This window comes from Gracilinanus agilis, chromosome 6, assembly GCF_016433145.1.
Source record: "Gracilinanus agilis isolate LMUSP501 chromosome 6, AgileGrace, whole genome shotgun sequence".
Taxonomy (NCBI): Eukaryota; Metazoa; Chordata; class Mammalia; order Didelphimorphia; family Didelphidae; genus Gracilinanus; species Gracilinanus agilis.
In genome coordinates this window covers 269,288,142-269,303,559 of record NC_058135.1, presented here as the reverse complement: position 1 = coordinate 269,303,559, position 15,418 = coordinate 269,288,142, and the positions used below count along the sequence as shown (strand labels likewise).

The 15,418-nt window shown below is 47.5% G+C and overlaps 1 protein-coding gene across 4 annotated transcripts in view; it reads left to right on the top strand.

The window, feature by feature from the left end:
- TP53I11 (tumor protein p53 inducible protein 11) overlaps window positions 1-15,109 on the top strand; it is a 27,632-nt gene extending 12,523 nt beyond the window's left edge. For 2 of the 4 annotated variants that reach the window (XM_044680682.1, XM_044680681.1), the window contains exons 2-7: window positions 2,530-2,695; window positions 6,991-7,049; window positions 7,449-7,497; window positions 8,188-8,284; window positions 10,581-10,682; window positions 12,838-15,109. In XM_044680682.1, the coding sequence (XP_044536617.1) occupies window positions 2,530-2,695; window positions 6,991-7,049; window positions 7,449-7,497; window positions 8,188-8,284; window positions 10,581-10,682; window positions 12,838-12,971 (607 nt within the window). In that variant the 3' untranslated portion in view covers window positions 12,972-15,109. Of the gene's footprint in view, window positions 1-2,529; window positions 2,696-6,990; window positions 7,050-7,448; window positions 7,498-8,187; window positions 8,285-10,580; window positions 10,683-11,874; window positions 12,081-12,837 lie in introns of those variants that run through there. The other 2 variants (XM_044680683.1, XM_044680684.1) reach the window with 2 other exon arrangements.
- Window positions 15,110-15,418: the final 309 nt, after the last annotated feature.

Sequence of the window (15,418 nt, the reverse complement as noted above, 5' to 3'; positions counted from 1 at the left end):
GAGGAGGAGGAGGAGGAGGAGGAGGAGGAGGAGGAGGAGGAAGGATGGGAGCTCGCATGAGGTCTGACGAAGCCTCCCCAGACAGCCTGGGTGCCTCTCGTCTCTGCTAGATCGTCTCCCTGCCCTCCCCCCGCTGTGGGCAGCTGCCATCGGGAACACCAGCAGTGGGTGGCAGGTTTAATTATAGCGTATATTTAGACCAACAGAGAAAATGAGGGTGGGCTGCTTGAAACGCTGTGACCACGTGCCCCGTGGAAGGAGAACAGGGAAGAATGTTGCCTTAAACACTGTTTCTTGGGCACGACAGACGCCCAGGAAACCTCCAAGCCATAGAACTCGGAGCTGGGAGAGCAGCTTGGAGAAAGGCTGATCCAGCCTCCTATTTTCCACCGAAAAACTGAAGCCCAGAGAAGTTTTAAGTGACTTACCAAAGGTCACACAGCAAGGCTCGGATCCAAACCCTGATCTTCTGCCTTCCGATCCAGGATGTTTCCCACAGCATGGCTCTACCTTTCAATAGTGAGGTCATGTGTTCCAGATCTGGAGATGAAAAGGAACTCTAGGGGCCATCTAGTCCAACCCCCTTAATTTTTACAGATGAAGAAATCCTAGCTGGGTGACCCTGGGCAAGTCACTTAACCTCCACTGCCTAGCCCTCACCACTCTTCTGCCTTGGAACCAATACAGAAGTGATTCTAAGACAGAAGATGAGAGTTTAAAAAGAGAGAGAGAGAGAGAGAGAGAGGGAGAGAGAGAGAGAGAGAGAGAGAGAGATCATTTGATAAATGTTTGTTGACAGATTGTGTGATCCTGGACAAGGTTACCTCTCTGTGCCTCAGTTTCCTCACCTGTAAAGTAAGGAGAGTGAACTAGATGGCCTCTGAATTTCCTCCAGTGCTTGCAAGCTCTATGATCCAAAGTCCTAGATTGTGAGAGAAAACTGAAGAGCTGAAGGAATTCCTAGAAAGAGGAGATCACTGGAAGCCATGACTGTTAGGGCAAGCTTCACAGAGGAATGAGACTTGATGGAATCCTTGGGAAATGGGTAGGATTTGGGATAGACTGACAGAAAGTATAAGGAAGAGGAGAAGGAGGAGGCAGACATTTTGAACAAAACCTGAGATGGGAATGAGTCTGGGTTTGGCCTTGGGAAACTTGAGCCCTAACCTTGACCAGATTCGACATCGCTGGTCTGTGCCTCAGTTTCCCCATTTGAACAAGTCCACCAACCTCTGATTCTCTTTTGTGATTGCTGAGTCGTTTCATTCATGTCTTTTTCTTCATGACCCCATTTGCGGTTTTCTTGACAAAAATACTGGAGCGGTTTGCCATTTCTCTCTCCAACTCATTTGACTGATGAGGAAGTTGAGGCAAACAGGGTTAAGTGACTTACCCAGAATCACACAGTCGGTGTGTAAGGTTTGATTTGAATTCAGGTCTTCTCGACTCCAAGTCTGGTGCTCTAACCACTGAGCCACCTCGCCACCCACGAGCCAAACAGTTGCCCCTGATTTTCTTAAAAGAACTTTACAGAAAGTGTAAAGTGGAATATTCCCTGGACTTGGAGACAGGAGAGGCGAGATCAAATGGAAGGTAATTTGTTCCAAATTCTTCATCTATAAAATGGGTGTAATAATACTTCCAGGACCTCCCTGCTAGGGTTGGTAGGAGAAAAGTGTTTTGTTTTTATTTTTATTTTAAATTTTTTAAATGTTAAACATTGGGGTTCTACACGAACGCGAAGTGTGCCATGGTGAGCTTCTCATAACTATGACTAGAACAGAGTGGTCGGGAACCTCCGGAGGTGCCTTCCTCTTTCAGGAGGTCCTGGTCAGCGAAGCGCCCACATGAGGGATCCTCAAAGTCAGGGAGGCACCGACTTCTGGTCTGCCTCGGAGAGAACGGGCTTCCGATGGGGGGCAAACAAGCTGAATTGTTTGTGGTCTTGTCTTCTCCGGCCCTGGAAGGAAGGGGAGAATGGACTAGATGGCCTCTGGAGTACCTGCGAATTCTGACGTTCTGACCCTGGGCGTTCCGGATTTGTGGGCAAAAGACCTGGGTTCCTTCTTGGATGGCTCTGCACGGTCCTTGCCGAGGGACCTTGAGCAATTATCTTGATTGATTTTGGTCTCTGTTTTCTCATCTGTGAAATGGGATCAAGAGTGCTCGCAGAGAGCTCTTGGTCTTCTCCTCACCTCGTCGCATGGCGGTGGAGGAGAGCTTTGGGAGCCGGGCAGCACGATGAGCTGTTCGTATTCCTTGGCTTCTGGTCAAACTTCCAGAGCCCTCCTTGGTCCCTGCAGCCCTTCCCCTGAGGCTTAGGGCTGGATGAAAGCCCTCTTGGGATTCTCCCCAAGGGGAGCTGATGAGAAGCTCTCGCCTCCATTGGCCCATGATCTCAGCGTCTATTGCCGTTGACCGCTCTGGAGCCGGGGTGGGAGCAGGACGGTAGGTTAGGTGCCAAGTCCCAGTGACCAGACCTACGGCCATCTCAGCAGGGCTCAGCTGAACTCAGCTCTCTCTTTTCAGCTCCCCTGAGGCCAGTCCACAGGTGCCGGTGACCAAAATGGCGGCCAAACAGCCTCCACCTCTCATGAAGAAGCACAGCCAGACGGACCTGGTGAGCCGCCTGAAGACCCGAAAGATCCTGGGAGTGGGAGGAGAGGATGACGATGGAGAGGTGCACCGCTCCAAGGTGAGGACCTTCTTCCAGGACGATGGGGCCGTGGGCGTGGGGACAGGCTGAGAGGCTGCCCAGAACGGTCAGACGGATAGGCAGATAAGAAAGAGAAAGGAAAGAAGAAGCGGGAGGGAGAATGTCTAGCTATTCCTCCTTAGGAAGGGGTTCAAGGAGATCTTCTGCTTCACAAACCCATCTGATTGTAGATCTGGATGGGACCTTGACAGCTGACTTGTCGTTCCCAAAGGAGAAAAGGAATTCCCCATTCTGACACTAGTTAACGAGTGCTCATTCAGCCTCTGCTGGAAGATCATCAAGGACAGGGAGCTCACTACCTCTAGAGCAGTGATTCCCAAGCTTGTTTGGCTTACCACCCCCTTTCCAGAAAAAATATTACTTAGTCCCCTGGAAATTAATTTTTTTTATTTTTATTTTTTTGTTTTAAACCCTTAACTTCTGTGTATTGGCTCCTAGGTGGAAGAGTGGTAAGGATGGGCAATGGGGGTCAAGTGACTTGCCCAGGGTCACACAGCTGGGAAGTGTCTGAGGCCGGATTTGAACCTAGGACCTCCCGTCTCTAGGCCTGGCTCTCAATCCACTGAGCTACCCAGCTGCCCCCTGGAAATTAATTTAAAAATTTTTTTATAGCAATTAATAGGAAAGATAAATTCCCCTGTGGCCATCACCGCTCTCCTGAATCACTGCAGCACCCACCAGGGGGCGGTGGCGCCCACTTTGGGAATCACTTGGACTCTAGAGGCTGCCTCGTCCCCTTCTGGACAACCGTACCATTAAGATTTCCCTCACTTCAAGGCTAAATTTGGCTCATTGTAACTTCCATCAATTTCATCTTCTATCTTTTGGGTCCAAACTCAACAAGTCTAATCCATCAACACGCTTATTCTCCTAACACTTGAAAGCAGATAGCTTGTGGCTATTAAGTCTTCTCTTCTCTAAACAATCCAGTTTCTTTAACATTTCCTATTTGAGGCGATGGCCTCAAAGCTCTTTGCTACAGTGAATGTTTTCCAAATTACCAGCATCCTTAAAGTGTGGCCCCCAGAATGGAATTCCAGATATAGACTGACTAGGCTCAAGTATAGATGCTGTCACCTTCTCTTTGTTTTAATTAATCTTTTATTCAGCCCTCTGTCCCCTCCCCACACCATAGAAAGCCTCTAGACCAGGGATGGGCAAACTACGGCCCACGGGCCAGATGCTGCCCCCTGAAATGTTCTATCCCACCACATGACATTATTCCTAATCTGACAAATACAATGAAACTTCCAAAGAGTTGCCTTAGAAACAGACTGACAGAGGAGCATTTCCTTTCCTTTGACCCCCTCTTTAAAAACTTTGCCCATCACTGTACTAGATTATATCTTTCATGTTTCCACTTCCAGTTCATTCTCTGGAGAAGAACATTCACAAATTATTTGGCAAATATTAAATCTGGAGCCGTATGCAATGTTCTCTTGGTTTTATTAATTTTACTCTTCATTATCTCATGTAGTTCTTTCCAAGTATAAAAAATTAATCTGCTCATCACTTAGTATTCCGAGTTGCCTTATTTTTTTTTAAAAATAATTAATGAATTAATTTTTCAGTTTCATGTAGAACAATTTTTTATCTTTATTTTATTTCAATGACACATTTACACAAAGATTTTTCAAAGTTACATGATTCTCGTTGTCTCGTTCCCCTCTTCTCTCCTCCTTCCCAGAGTTGATAAACAATTCCACTGTATTATCCCTCAAAACCTATTTCCATATTATTCATTTTCGTAAGAGAATAACCTTATAAAACCAAAACCCCAAATCATATACCCAAATAGACAAGTGATAAATCATGTTTTCTTCTGCATTTCTACTCCAACAATTCTTTATCTGGTGGTAGATAGCAGTCTTTGTCATAAGTCCCTCAGAGTCCTCCTGGATTATTGTTAGTAGCAAAGTTTATCACATTTGATCATCCCACAATATTTCAGTTAATGTGTACAATGATCTGGTTCTGCCTATTTCACTCTGCATCAGTTCACGGAGGTCTTTCTGAAATCATCCTGTTCATCCTTCCTTATAGCACAATAGTAATCCATCACTGTCATATACCGCCATTTGTTCAGCCATTCCCCAGTTGATGGACATCCCTTTAGTTTCCAATTCTTTGCCACCACAAAAAGCGCAGCTATAACTATTTTTGTACAAACAGAATCTTTCCCATTTGTTTAGATCTCTGGGATACAGACCCAGTAGTGGTATCACTAGATTGAAGGGTGTGTATTCTTTTAAAACTTTGGGCATAATTCCAAATTGTCTTCCAGAATGGTTGGATCAATTCACAACTCCACCAGCAATGCATCAGTGTCCCAATTTTGCCACATCTCCTCCAACATTCATCATTTTCCTTTGCTGTCATACTGGCCACTCTGTTAGGTGTAAGGTCATACCTCAGAGTTGTTTTAATTTGCATTTCTCAATCAAGAGGGATTTAGAACATTTTTTCATATGATTCCTTATAGCTTTGATTTCTTCATCTAAAAAGGATATTTTTGACATTAGAGTAGATGATCTCACAACTCCCTTTCAATCACTGAATCCAATGACATATGACTTTCAGAAAAGGTTGCAGGAAGGGTCCTCATCTTGCTTACATTAGCTCAATTTCCCCCACATCAAAAATAAGGCTGGAGAGATATCTTGGGGGTCTCCCCCTCCTCTGCTTGCATCTCTAGAAGGGATCTGGAGATACTGCCATGGAGAATGGGGGAGGAGAAGATCTGGGCAGGATAGAAGCCCTGGGAAGGAAGATTTTTCTCTCCACAGGATTATTGTGGGTAAAAGCATTTTTTAAAGCCTGGAGCACAATGGAAAAAGGAATGACTTGTATTATAATAAGAAGGAAAGAAATGGCCTGGGGAAGGGAGGAGGGTGGTTAGCTTGGGGAGAGGTCTGGAGGGACTTGGGGAGCACCTAGTGGTGGTGAGATTCTGCTCACTGAACAGCCAGATCTGTAACTTGGATGGAATCACTCTTCAAAGTTTCAAATACAAGGAGGCCACTCCCAGGCTGGATGGCTTCCAGATTTAGAATCAGAAGGGAACTTAGAGGAAGGGTGCCCCTTCGTTTTATAGCTGAGGAAACCAAAGCCCAGTGAAGGAAAAGTGACCTGCTCCAGGTCACACAGGCCAGAATCTGTACTTGTGCCCTTTCACTCTAAATCTAACACGTCCATCACTATGATGTACTATCTCTCCAGGGAGAAAACAAGGCCTTGAATGGGTGGGAATAGTCTTGAGACTCTAGATCTGAGCAGAAGGGCAGGGCCTTGGGTCAATACGTGGTTCTAGCCATCCATATTTGGACTTGAGTCAAGTCTTTCCCTCTTCCGATCTATTCTCCATTCAGTTGCCCAAGTAAGTCTCTCAATGATTGGGTCTGACTATATCTGTTTGGCATTTAAAGCCTTTCTTACTTGTGTTTGGGCCCTTCTCAACCTCTCCAGTCTTATTACCCATGACTGCCTTTCAGGTACATTTCAGATACCCCAGCCATCTCACTATTCTTCATATGTGTCCCTCCATTTGTCATCACTGTGGCTTTTCAATGGCTGGAATTCCATACCCGGAATCATCACTACTTCTTGGAATTCCCAATTTCCTTTAAGACTCAGTTCATGCAGTTCTATCTACATGAAGCTTTTTTTTATTCTATTGCCTTCCATGCCCCCACTCCAGATTACATGGTATCTATCATTTCTCTCCCTGTCTCTGTCTCTCTCTGTTTCTGTCTCTCTTCTCTCTTTGTCTGTCTCTGTCTCTTTCTCTCTTCTCTTTCTGTCTCTCCTCTCTCTGTGCCTCTGTCTCTGTCTCTCTGTCTCTGTCTTTGTCTGTCTCTACCTCTCTGTCTGTCTCTGTCTCTGTCTATCTCTGTCTGTATCTCTCTGTCTCGCTGTCTCTCTTTCTCTCTCTCCCCTTTCCTTCATCTCTCTCTCTGTGTCTCTGTCCCCCCCCCCATATATAATATGTACATGTGCATAGATTGTTGCTCCTTATAGCCTGTAAACCCCTCGAGACCCAGGGCTATTTCTATGTGTCCTTCTATACTCAGTCCTCAGTGCAGTGCCTGACACATAACAGACATCTGATAAACGCTGTTTGATTGATGGTGTGAACACCATGTACATGAGGAAGTGGGATAAAGTAAAGAGTGTGATGCTCTCCTCCTGGAAAGGAATGGAGTCTGACTGGTCCTTACCTCACTGGGCTTCATCACTGCCCACCCCGAATTCTCACTTCTCCTTCTCCATGGCAGATCAGCCAGGTGCTGGGAAATGAAATCAAGTTTGCTGTCCGGGAGCCTTTGGGGCTCAGGTGAGTCATCCCCATCCCCATCTCCCTATGGATGTCCCCCACCCCTAACCTGTGGAGAGAAGAAAGGAAGTTATGGTGGGGGGAGAAGGAGAGTCAAGGAGACCCCAATCAATCAACGTCTGACTATCTGTTCCAGGTTTCTCCAATCTGTCCATAGCTGGAACCTGTCCTCTGACCCTGAGACAAAGGATCTTAGATCCTCAGACCCATTGTGTTGTTTTTTTCCATTCAACTCTCCCATACCCATGGTCTCTCTCTTCCCAGGCCTCCTCACCAGGGGGTGGAGGTGGGGTGTCTTAAAGGGGGTGGGGGATGAGGGTGCCCTTTTTGCCTCAGGGGATGGAAGGGGTATAGAAGGGAGCGGGATATCCCTAGCTATAATGTACATCTACTCTTCAGGGTCTGGCAGTTTGTCTCGGCTGTTCTCTTCTCTGGAGTCGCCATCATGGTAAGGAAGACCTCAGCTCAGCCTGTGGCCATCTCTTCCCTCTCCCCCTTTCTCACCTCCCTAAGGACCATAGCTCTGCCTCCCAGAGTCTTCCTACAGACTTGCCCAAGAGAGTTACCTCAGCCCCACCTATTAGAGCAGTCCAATTGCCTCCTTATAATAAACCTTCTAGAGCAGATCAGCCAACTGCGCACGTCTCTTCAAAGAAATGGATCCAGTTCCTCTCCTTGAGCAGCTTATAAGGGGCACATAATGGACCAGAAAGAGCCATTCTTTGTCCCAGTGGGTCCCAGACCATGTTATCTGAACTGGAAATGGCTGCCTTCTCTTCCCTCCCCTCATAAAACACACCATCTCCTCCTCCCACATCCCACTCACATATTTGGAGCCAAAACTGGGGAGTGAGGGTGAGGGGCAGTGCAAAATGAGGCATTGGAACATTGGCTCTGGAGTCAAAGGACTTAAGTTCAAATCTTGCCTCTGACACTATCTGCTCAATCTTGGCCAGTCATTTCAACTCCCTGAATCTCAGTTTACCCATCTGTAAAATGAGAAGGTTGGCCTAGAGGAGTCCTATAAAGACTTCTTCCCCATCGATGCTGCCCACCCTTGCCCAGAAAGCTAGGATATCACTGATGGGCTTCCCCAGTGTCCAGATCCTGGGCCACCCACTCTCGTGATATTTTTCAGGCCCTTGCCTTTCCTGACCAGCTATTTGACGCTGTCTTTGATGGAGCCGAGGTGAACAGCAAAACTCCAATCCGACTCTACGGAGGGGCACTCCTTAGTGAGTAGGAATATGGGGGTCCAGGGAAGGGCTGGAAATATAAGTGGGCAGTGCATAAGTGGAAAAATTTGTGCCTTTTGAACTACATTCCCCAGAATTCCTTTTTATTTCCCCAAATTCCTTTTAATCTCTCCACCATGTTGTGTCGTCACGTTTTGTATATAGTTGGCTGTAACTCCGCCTCTCGCCCTCTCTTTTCCTACAATCATGGCTGGGTTAGCATCCTTTCTGCTCTAGTTATTATTAATACATCTTATTAAATATAATATTTGGAGATATTGTACGTTAATTTTAAATCTCCCAGTGCTAAGCCAGAATCCCAGAACATCTGAGTTGGAGGGCATCCCAGTGGCCATGTCTAGCTCAGCCCAGCCATGGAAGGAATCTCACTAAGGATCTCCTCCCGTTCTGCTGCTGGGGCCCCACAAGAGGAGGAGTTCTTGGACATGGGTCTGGGCTTGAGAGAGGGCACAAGAGGCATTAAAACGTCTTTTCTGTGAGATGTTTCCAATTCCACTGAGGAAGGAAATGGATTATTTCTAGAGGAGAAAGTGTAGGCGCTGCTGCCCTAGACTGGGGTGGTCCTGTGCTTGCCCCTTGCTGCCTCTTCCTTGAGACTCTGGCGAGTCATTTCATCTATGTGCACTTGGAAAATTCACTTCACCTTTTCAGACCTCAGTCTCCCAACTTGTAACACAGAAAGGCTGGAAGAATGGAAAGCAGGTTGGTGTGATGAAGAGAAAGCATTGACTCTAGAGTCAGAACACCCCAGAACTTATGACCCGTGTGACTTGGACAAGTCTCTTCACTTTAGGACTCGGTTTCCCCACCTGTAGAATGAAAGGGCTGTAGTAAATGGCTTCTAAGGTCCTTTCCCATCTCCAGACTCTATATATGGCGAGCATAATCCCTGGGGTAGTTCCCTTGAACCTATGGTGCCATCTCGTGGCAAACCTGAGAATAGCAGCCCATCAGGGCATTGGCCCAAATGGTGTCGCCATCTTCATCACCACCACCATCATTTAATGATCCCAAGTTACATTCCTGGAGCAGATTCTGGCTTCGAAGTCTTGTATCTACCTTGTCTCATGTGAGCATGGCAGCCTGCCCGTGCCATAGCTGCTGTAGGCATTGCCTTCATTTTACAGATGGGGACACTGAGGTTTAGAAAGATCAAGTGATCCCTCTTCAAGCCATGAATCACCAGTACCAGAACCACTATGACTCCCCGGAGTACCATCACGTCTCAGAGCTACAGAGGCTGTAAATAGAGAGCTGTCCCTCGAGTCAGGAGGACCTCAGTTCAACTTGGTTCAGATACTTACTAACTGTGTGACCCTGGGCAAGTCACTTGTCTGCCTCAGTTTCCTTATCTGTAAAATAAAGACAATAATAGCATCTCCCTCCTTCCCAAGGTCGCTGTCAGGATCAAATCAGATAATATCCATACAGTGCTTTCAAACCATAAAGCATTATTTTGTTCTTGTTTGGTCATTTTAGTCACGTTCTGACTCTTTGTGACCCCCGTTCCGTCTTTTCTTGGCAAAGATATTGGAATAGTTTGCCATTTTTTTCTCCAGTTCATTTGACAGATAGGGGAACTGAGGCAAAGGGTTAAATGATTTGGCCGGGGACACATAGCTAGGAAATATCTGAGACCAGATTTGAACTCAGGAAGATGAATCCATATTTTTAAAAAACTATATAAATAATAATAACTTATTATGATTATAGTTATTGTTGTTATTATTAACCTGAGAGATCACTGAGTCCGACCCGCTCATTTGGAAAATGAGCGAACAGAGATCGAGAGAGATTGATTGATCTCTGGAAAGCCTTACAGGTGATAAGAGCGGAGAAGCTGGGGTTCGTCCTCTCAGAGGGGGAGATAAGCATCGAGAAAGGAAGAGTCACTTCATGAAGGCCATCGGGCTAGCTCATGGCCATTTGGGTAGGGAAGGACCGATGAGATTCACCACCCCAGAGCAGGACCCTGGGAGAAGTCCTCCGTGGGGAAAGTTGGGGAAGGAAGGGCTGGCTGGCTCTTGAGGTCCTCTCCAGCTCTCAGGGACCCAGGGACCCTGCCTCTGGGACACAGTTTGAACCCAGCTCAGCCTGGAGATGGGAGAGGTCCTCGGCCAGTGAAGGCTCTCCTTCCATCCCCACCACGACTCATGGGACTTTCCCATGAGTAGGTTGTGCATTGGGACGGCAGACCGGAGAGAGCGTGTCCCTCACTTGGTCCTTGAGGAATCGGGGCGTACCCAGCACACATCCTTCTCTCTTTCCACCTCAGGCATCTCTCTCATCATGTGGAATGCCCTCTACACAGCTGAGAAGGTTATTATCCGCTGGACCCTCCTCACCGAGGCCTGCTATTTTGGGGTGCAGTTCTTAGGTGAGTTGCTAGAAGGGAGGTCTTAAAAGATCTTGAATTCCAACCTTCTCATTGGACAGATGAGAAAACTGAGGCCCAGAGGTGGTAAGTAGCAGAGTGAGGATTCGAATCCAGAACCTTTCACTCCAAGCCCAGCTCTCTCAACCTATGTTATCTCAACTACAGCAGGCTGGCCAGTTAGCCCAAGACTCGTAGAGGTGGTTGAGTGGCCTTCCCAACATTCCTCCATCCCCTCAAAACTACTTCCTTCAGAGCTGGATGGGGATTGGTGGTGGCGTCTCACTTTGGTTGGTCTTTTCCATTCTCACTTGGTCAGACTTAGAGGAGACACCTTGGGGAAGAAAGGTGGAGGTATGGGATGGGGGGAGCATCCTGTGGACCTGCCTGACTTCCTAATGATGACATGGTCTTTCACCCTCTTCTCTCATCATTCTTAGAGATAGCTCGGTACCAGTATAGAGAGAGCCCTAGATTTAGAATTAGGGAGACCAAAGTTTAAAGTCTGCCTCTGGGGACAATGGGTAGTGTCAGGCCTGGAGACGGGAGGATATGGGTTCAAATCTGGCCTCGATGGGTGACCCTAGACAAGTCACTTAACCCCCATTGTCTAGCCCAGTGATTCCCAAAGTGGGCGCCACTGCCCCCTGGTGGGTGCTGCAGCAATCCAGGAGAGCAGTGATGGCTACAGGTACATTTATCTTTCCTATTAATTGCTATTAAAATTTAAAAAAAATTAATTTCCAGGGGGCTAAGTGATATTTTTTCTGTAAAGGGGAAGGTAGGCCAGAAAAGTTTGGGAACCACTGGTGTAGCCCTTATCATTCTTCTGCCTTAGAATTGATTACTTTTTATTGATTCTAAGACAAGGTAAGGGTTGAAAAAAACAATTTAAAAGCCAACTGTGCCTATAACATATAATACCTAAGTAACACTGAGCAAGACCCTTAACTCCTCTCAACCTCAACTTCTACATCTGTAAAATGGGGAAATAACAGCACCCACCTTTTGGAGTTGTTGGGAATCAAATGAGAGAACATTGACAAAAAAAATATTTTTCTCTCTTCTATTTTCCTAACTATTTTCTCCCACTGGTGGAAAAAGGGGGGAAACCCCTTGTAGCAAATACGCATTGTCCTAAAACCAAACTCTTTCGTTGGCCATGTCTAAAATTGTCTCGTTTTGCACCCCACAGCCAGGATGGGTTAGGATTAGATTCGAGATTCAAATGAGTCCAGATGATCATTTCTGAGAACATTTCCAAGGGAAATGGCACTGCGGAGATTACCGTATGGAGAAGGAGCTCCTTCCAGAGTTCATTTTTATCATCGTATTTATTTTCAGTCATATATTGGAATAAAAAATTGAGTCATAATAATAAAAAGAGTTTTGTAAACCATAGAGTGGCATCGAAATGCTGGCTATTAGTATTAATCAACAACCATTTCTTAAGTACCTCGTATGCACCAGGAACTGTCCATTCACTGGGGATCCAAGAACCCAAACTGGAGGGATCCTTGACGTCAAGGACCTCGTGGTCTATGGGGGCCAAAGCAACACATGGGGAAATGGGCAAACGTAGAAATTACGGGGAATAATCTGAGCAGACGGGCAGTAAGAGCTGGGGAGCCTGGGTAAGACATTGAATGAGAGACGGTCCTTGAACGGAGAAGTGAAAGGAATTAGAGATTCTAAGGAAAATGGTGGGAGGTGAGGGCAAACCATGGGGAAATGGAAACCAGTGGAAAAAGCCCAGTGGAAAATTTCCAGGCTTGGAAAATGGAGTGTAGTCTATGGAGAATAGTAAGGAGGCCAGTTTGGGAGAGGAAATCGCGTGCTCTAAGCCTTGAAAGGAGCTTTCAAATGCCAAGCTAGGGAGTTTGGGATCTTCTCCCAGGGGCAGTGGGGAGCTACCAGGACTTCTTGAGCAGGGGAGTGATGTGGTTAGATGGGAGCTTTAGGAAAGATCGCTTTGACAGCTGAGTGTAGGATGAATCAGAACTGGGAGAGGTCTGAGGCGGAGAGACTAGGTAGAAGGTTTTTCCGGTGGTCCGGGTGAGAGGCGAGGAGGGTCTGTACCGGGGTGGGTGCCTGGGGTGCTCTGGGGGGCAGGCGGCACTCACAAGACTCAGTCACTTCTCCCCCTTGTTTCTTTCAGTCACCACTGCTACCCTGGCAGAAAACGGGCAGATGTCGTCAGGGGCGCTGTTCCTCCTCGCCAGCCGGCTCCTCTTCATCCTCGTCAGCATTTACTACTATTACCAAGTGGGCCGGAGAACCAAGAAGGCCTAGTAGCCCCCTCTCGCCCTGGGCAGAGGATGTCAGGGCTGGGGTTGCCTGCCCGCCCTTCCCTGGGCCAGGGTGACGTTTGGGGGTTTTATTTTTTTGGTTTGTCCTTTTAGTGTACCAGAGGGGTGACCCCTCTCCCTGTCCCCAGTCCTTGACTGCTAGTCCTGGCCCAGGCAAGGACTTTGTTACCCTGCCTTGGTTCAGCGATTCTAGACAGAAGAGTTTTCATGTCCTAAGCAGCCCCCGGCCCTAGAATTGGAGCTGATCTTGGCCCTACCACTTGGGGCTGACATGGAGCCACTGGCTTCACTCCTGATAACCCTCCTTAGGCCATGGCCAAGAATCTGAGACTTCCCAAGGTAGACGTAGCAGCTGGTCTAGACTTAGAGGTCCGGGGAAGCAGCAGTGATCGTATGGGAAGAACCCTAGATTTGGGGTCAGGAAGCTCTTGAGGTCAAAGCCTGGCCCTCCTCCTTACTACTGGTATGGCCTTGGGCCAGTCCCTTAACCCCAAGACTCAGTTTTCTCATCTAAAAAATGAGGAGATTGTACTAGATGATCTCCAAGATCTTTTTCCAGCTCGAAATCCTAGATGAGAAGACTGAAGGTCCTTGAGGATAAACAAAAGCATCTCTTCTCTATACTGGGACAGACTGGATGTGGCCTCCATAGGGGCAGAAGGAAAGACCCATATTTACCCCTTTGGAGTCTCCAGCCTTTGGGCTTCTCCTGGTCACTGCTGCTGAATCTCTCAACCTCTGAGTTGGAAGGGGCCTCAGAGAACATTCATTCCAAGCAACATAAGGGCTTGAGACTCGAGAATGGAGGAGGGAACAGTCCCATAAATGGGGTTACCAGAGACCAGGCTCATACGAGGGATCCCACATCCTTCGGTAGGAAGGATCTTCAGGGATTCAAAGTCTGCCCCAAGAACGTCTTCAATCAGGCTGGCCAACAAAGGGGCCCTGCAAAACTCCCTAGAAGCGTCCGCCTGAGCTAAGAGCTGAGGTTATCTCCTTGTCTTTTCATGGCTGACTGTTTTAGGATCCCCGATACGGTCTGCCCTGGGCATTTCCAGACAGCCCCTTGTTAGAAGTCTTGCTTAGAGACTCCTTTCGCTCTTAAACTATCCCAGTTCCCATCCTTCCTCCACGGCTGAAAAAACAAACAAACAAACAAAACTAGGTTCCAAGCTCATCCCAAGATGGTCTCTTGGGAGCAACAGTTTTGCTCTCGCCAGCCTGTGGATGTGGGTTGGAGGATGGGTCAATGGGACAGACCGTTCAATGGACTGTGAACACAGCCAGATGGGTCCATAACAGACAGGAGAGGATAATTCTATGGCTAGGAAATGTCCCTTTTGGAGGGTAGCTTCAGGGATGGGTGAGAGATGGGAAAAAAAAGATGCTACTCCATTCCCTCCCCCCACCTCCAGGTGAGAGGTTCTAGGGTCTTCTCTAGATTCCCTAAAGCTGCCCAAGGGTGAATTAGACCTTGTTTGGGAGGGAGGAACATATACTCTTTGAGATTCAACTTTACCAATGGTCCCTCCAGGCAGGAAACTGCCGTGTGAGCATTGGCCCAAGGGCTCTCCCCAGTCCCCAATCCCTGCCAGTCCTTTCCCCCTCTCTCACCCCAACCTTCCTCACTTTGCCTCACCCCAGTTCCATTCTCTGGATAGAGGCACTGGTGGATTTCGTGCCCAACTCTACCTGTCACTGACAGGTTCCCCTAGTCAGGAACCATTTTGTAAATAGTAGGATTAGGATATGCCCCCCCTAGAAAAAGAAAGAAAAAGAAGAACCCCATCATTTCTGCAAATCGCAACCCTGCTCTGTGTCTGCCTCCTGTGAGAGCCCCCTCCCCTGCTGGCTCGGCTCGGACCCAGTAGGCAGGAAAGAGTAGCTGCCTGCCTTCCCTCTTTCCTACTTTTCTAGGCTCTTCTCTCATTTTGGTTTTTTCATGCTTCAAATGGTGCCTTTAGAGCAGGAAATTCAGAAGCTCATGTTCTATTCCAGAAGGACTCAAATGTCGTCGTTGTGTGTATCTTTGTCTTTTTTTTCCCCTCTTGGGTGTTGCAGAATTTGTCCTCTGAACCTGATACCTCAGTAGCAAAAATAAACAAAATCCATTTGGTCAAATTCTTGCCCCTTCCGTTCCCAAATTTTCCTCCAAATAGGGTCAGCCAGGACCAGAGGGACTCCCCTCAGCCCCAAGACTTCTCCAGGGTCTCGGAATCTGAGGACATGGGCACTGGACAAAGAGGAGTTGGACAGCTGCTTCCCCTTCCTGCCATGGCCCATTCCTTTGGCTGCCGATGGGATTGAATGGGAGGACAGGACAGAAGAAAGCAGCCTTACTATCTCTGCTTTCATCACCTGCCTTTGGAGGGAGGGCTTTGGGAAGGGGAGGATGTTTTCCAGAAAGGGAAAAGCTACAGCTCTGGCTCC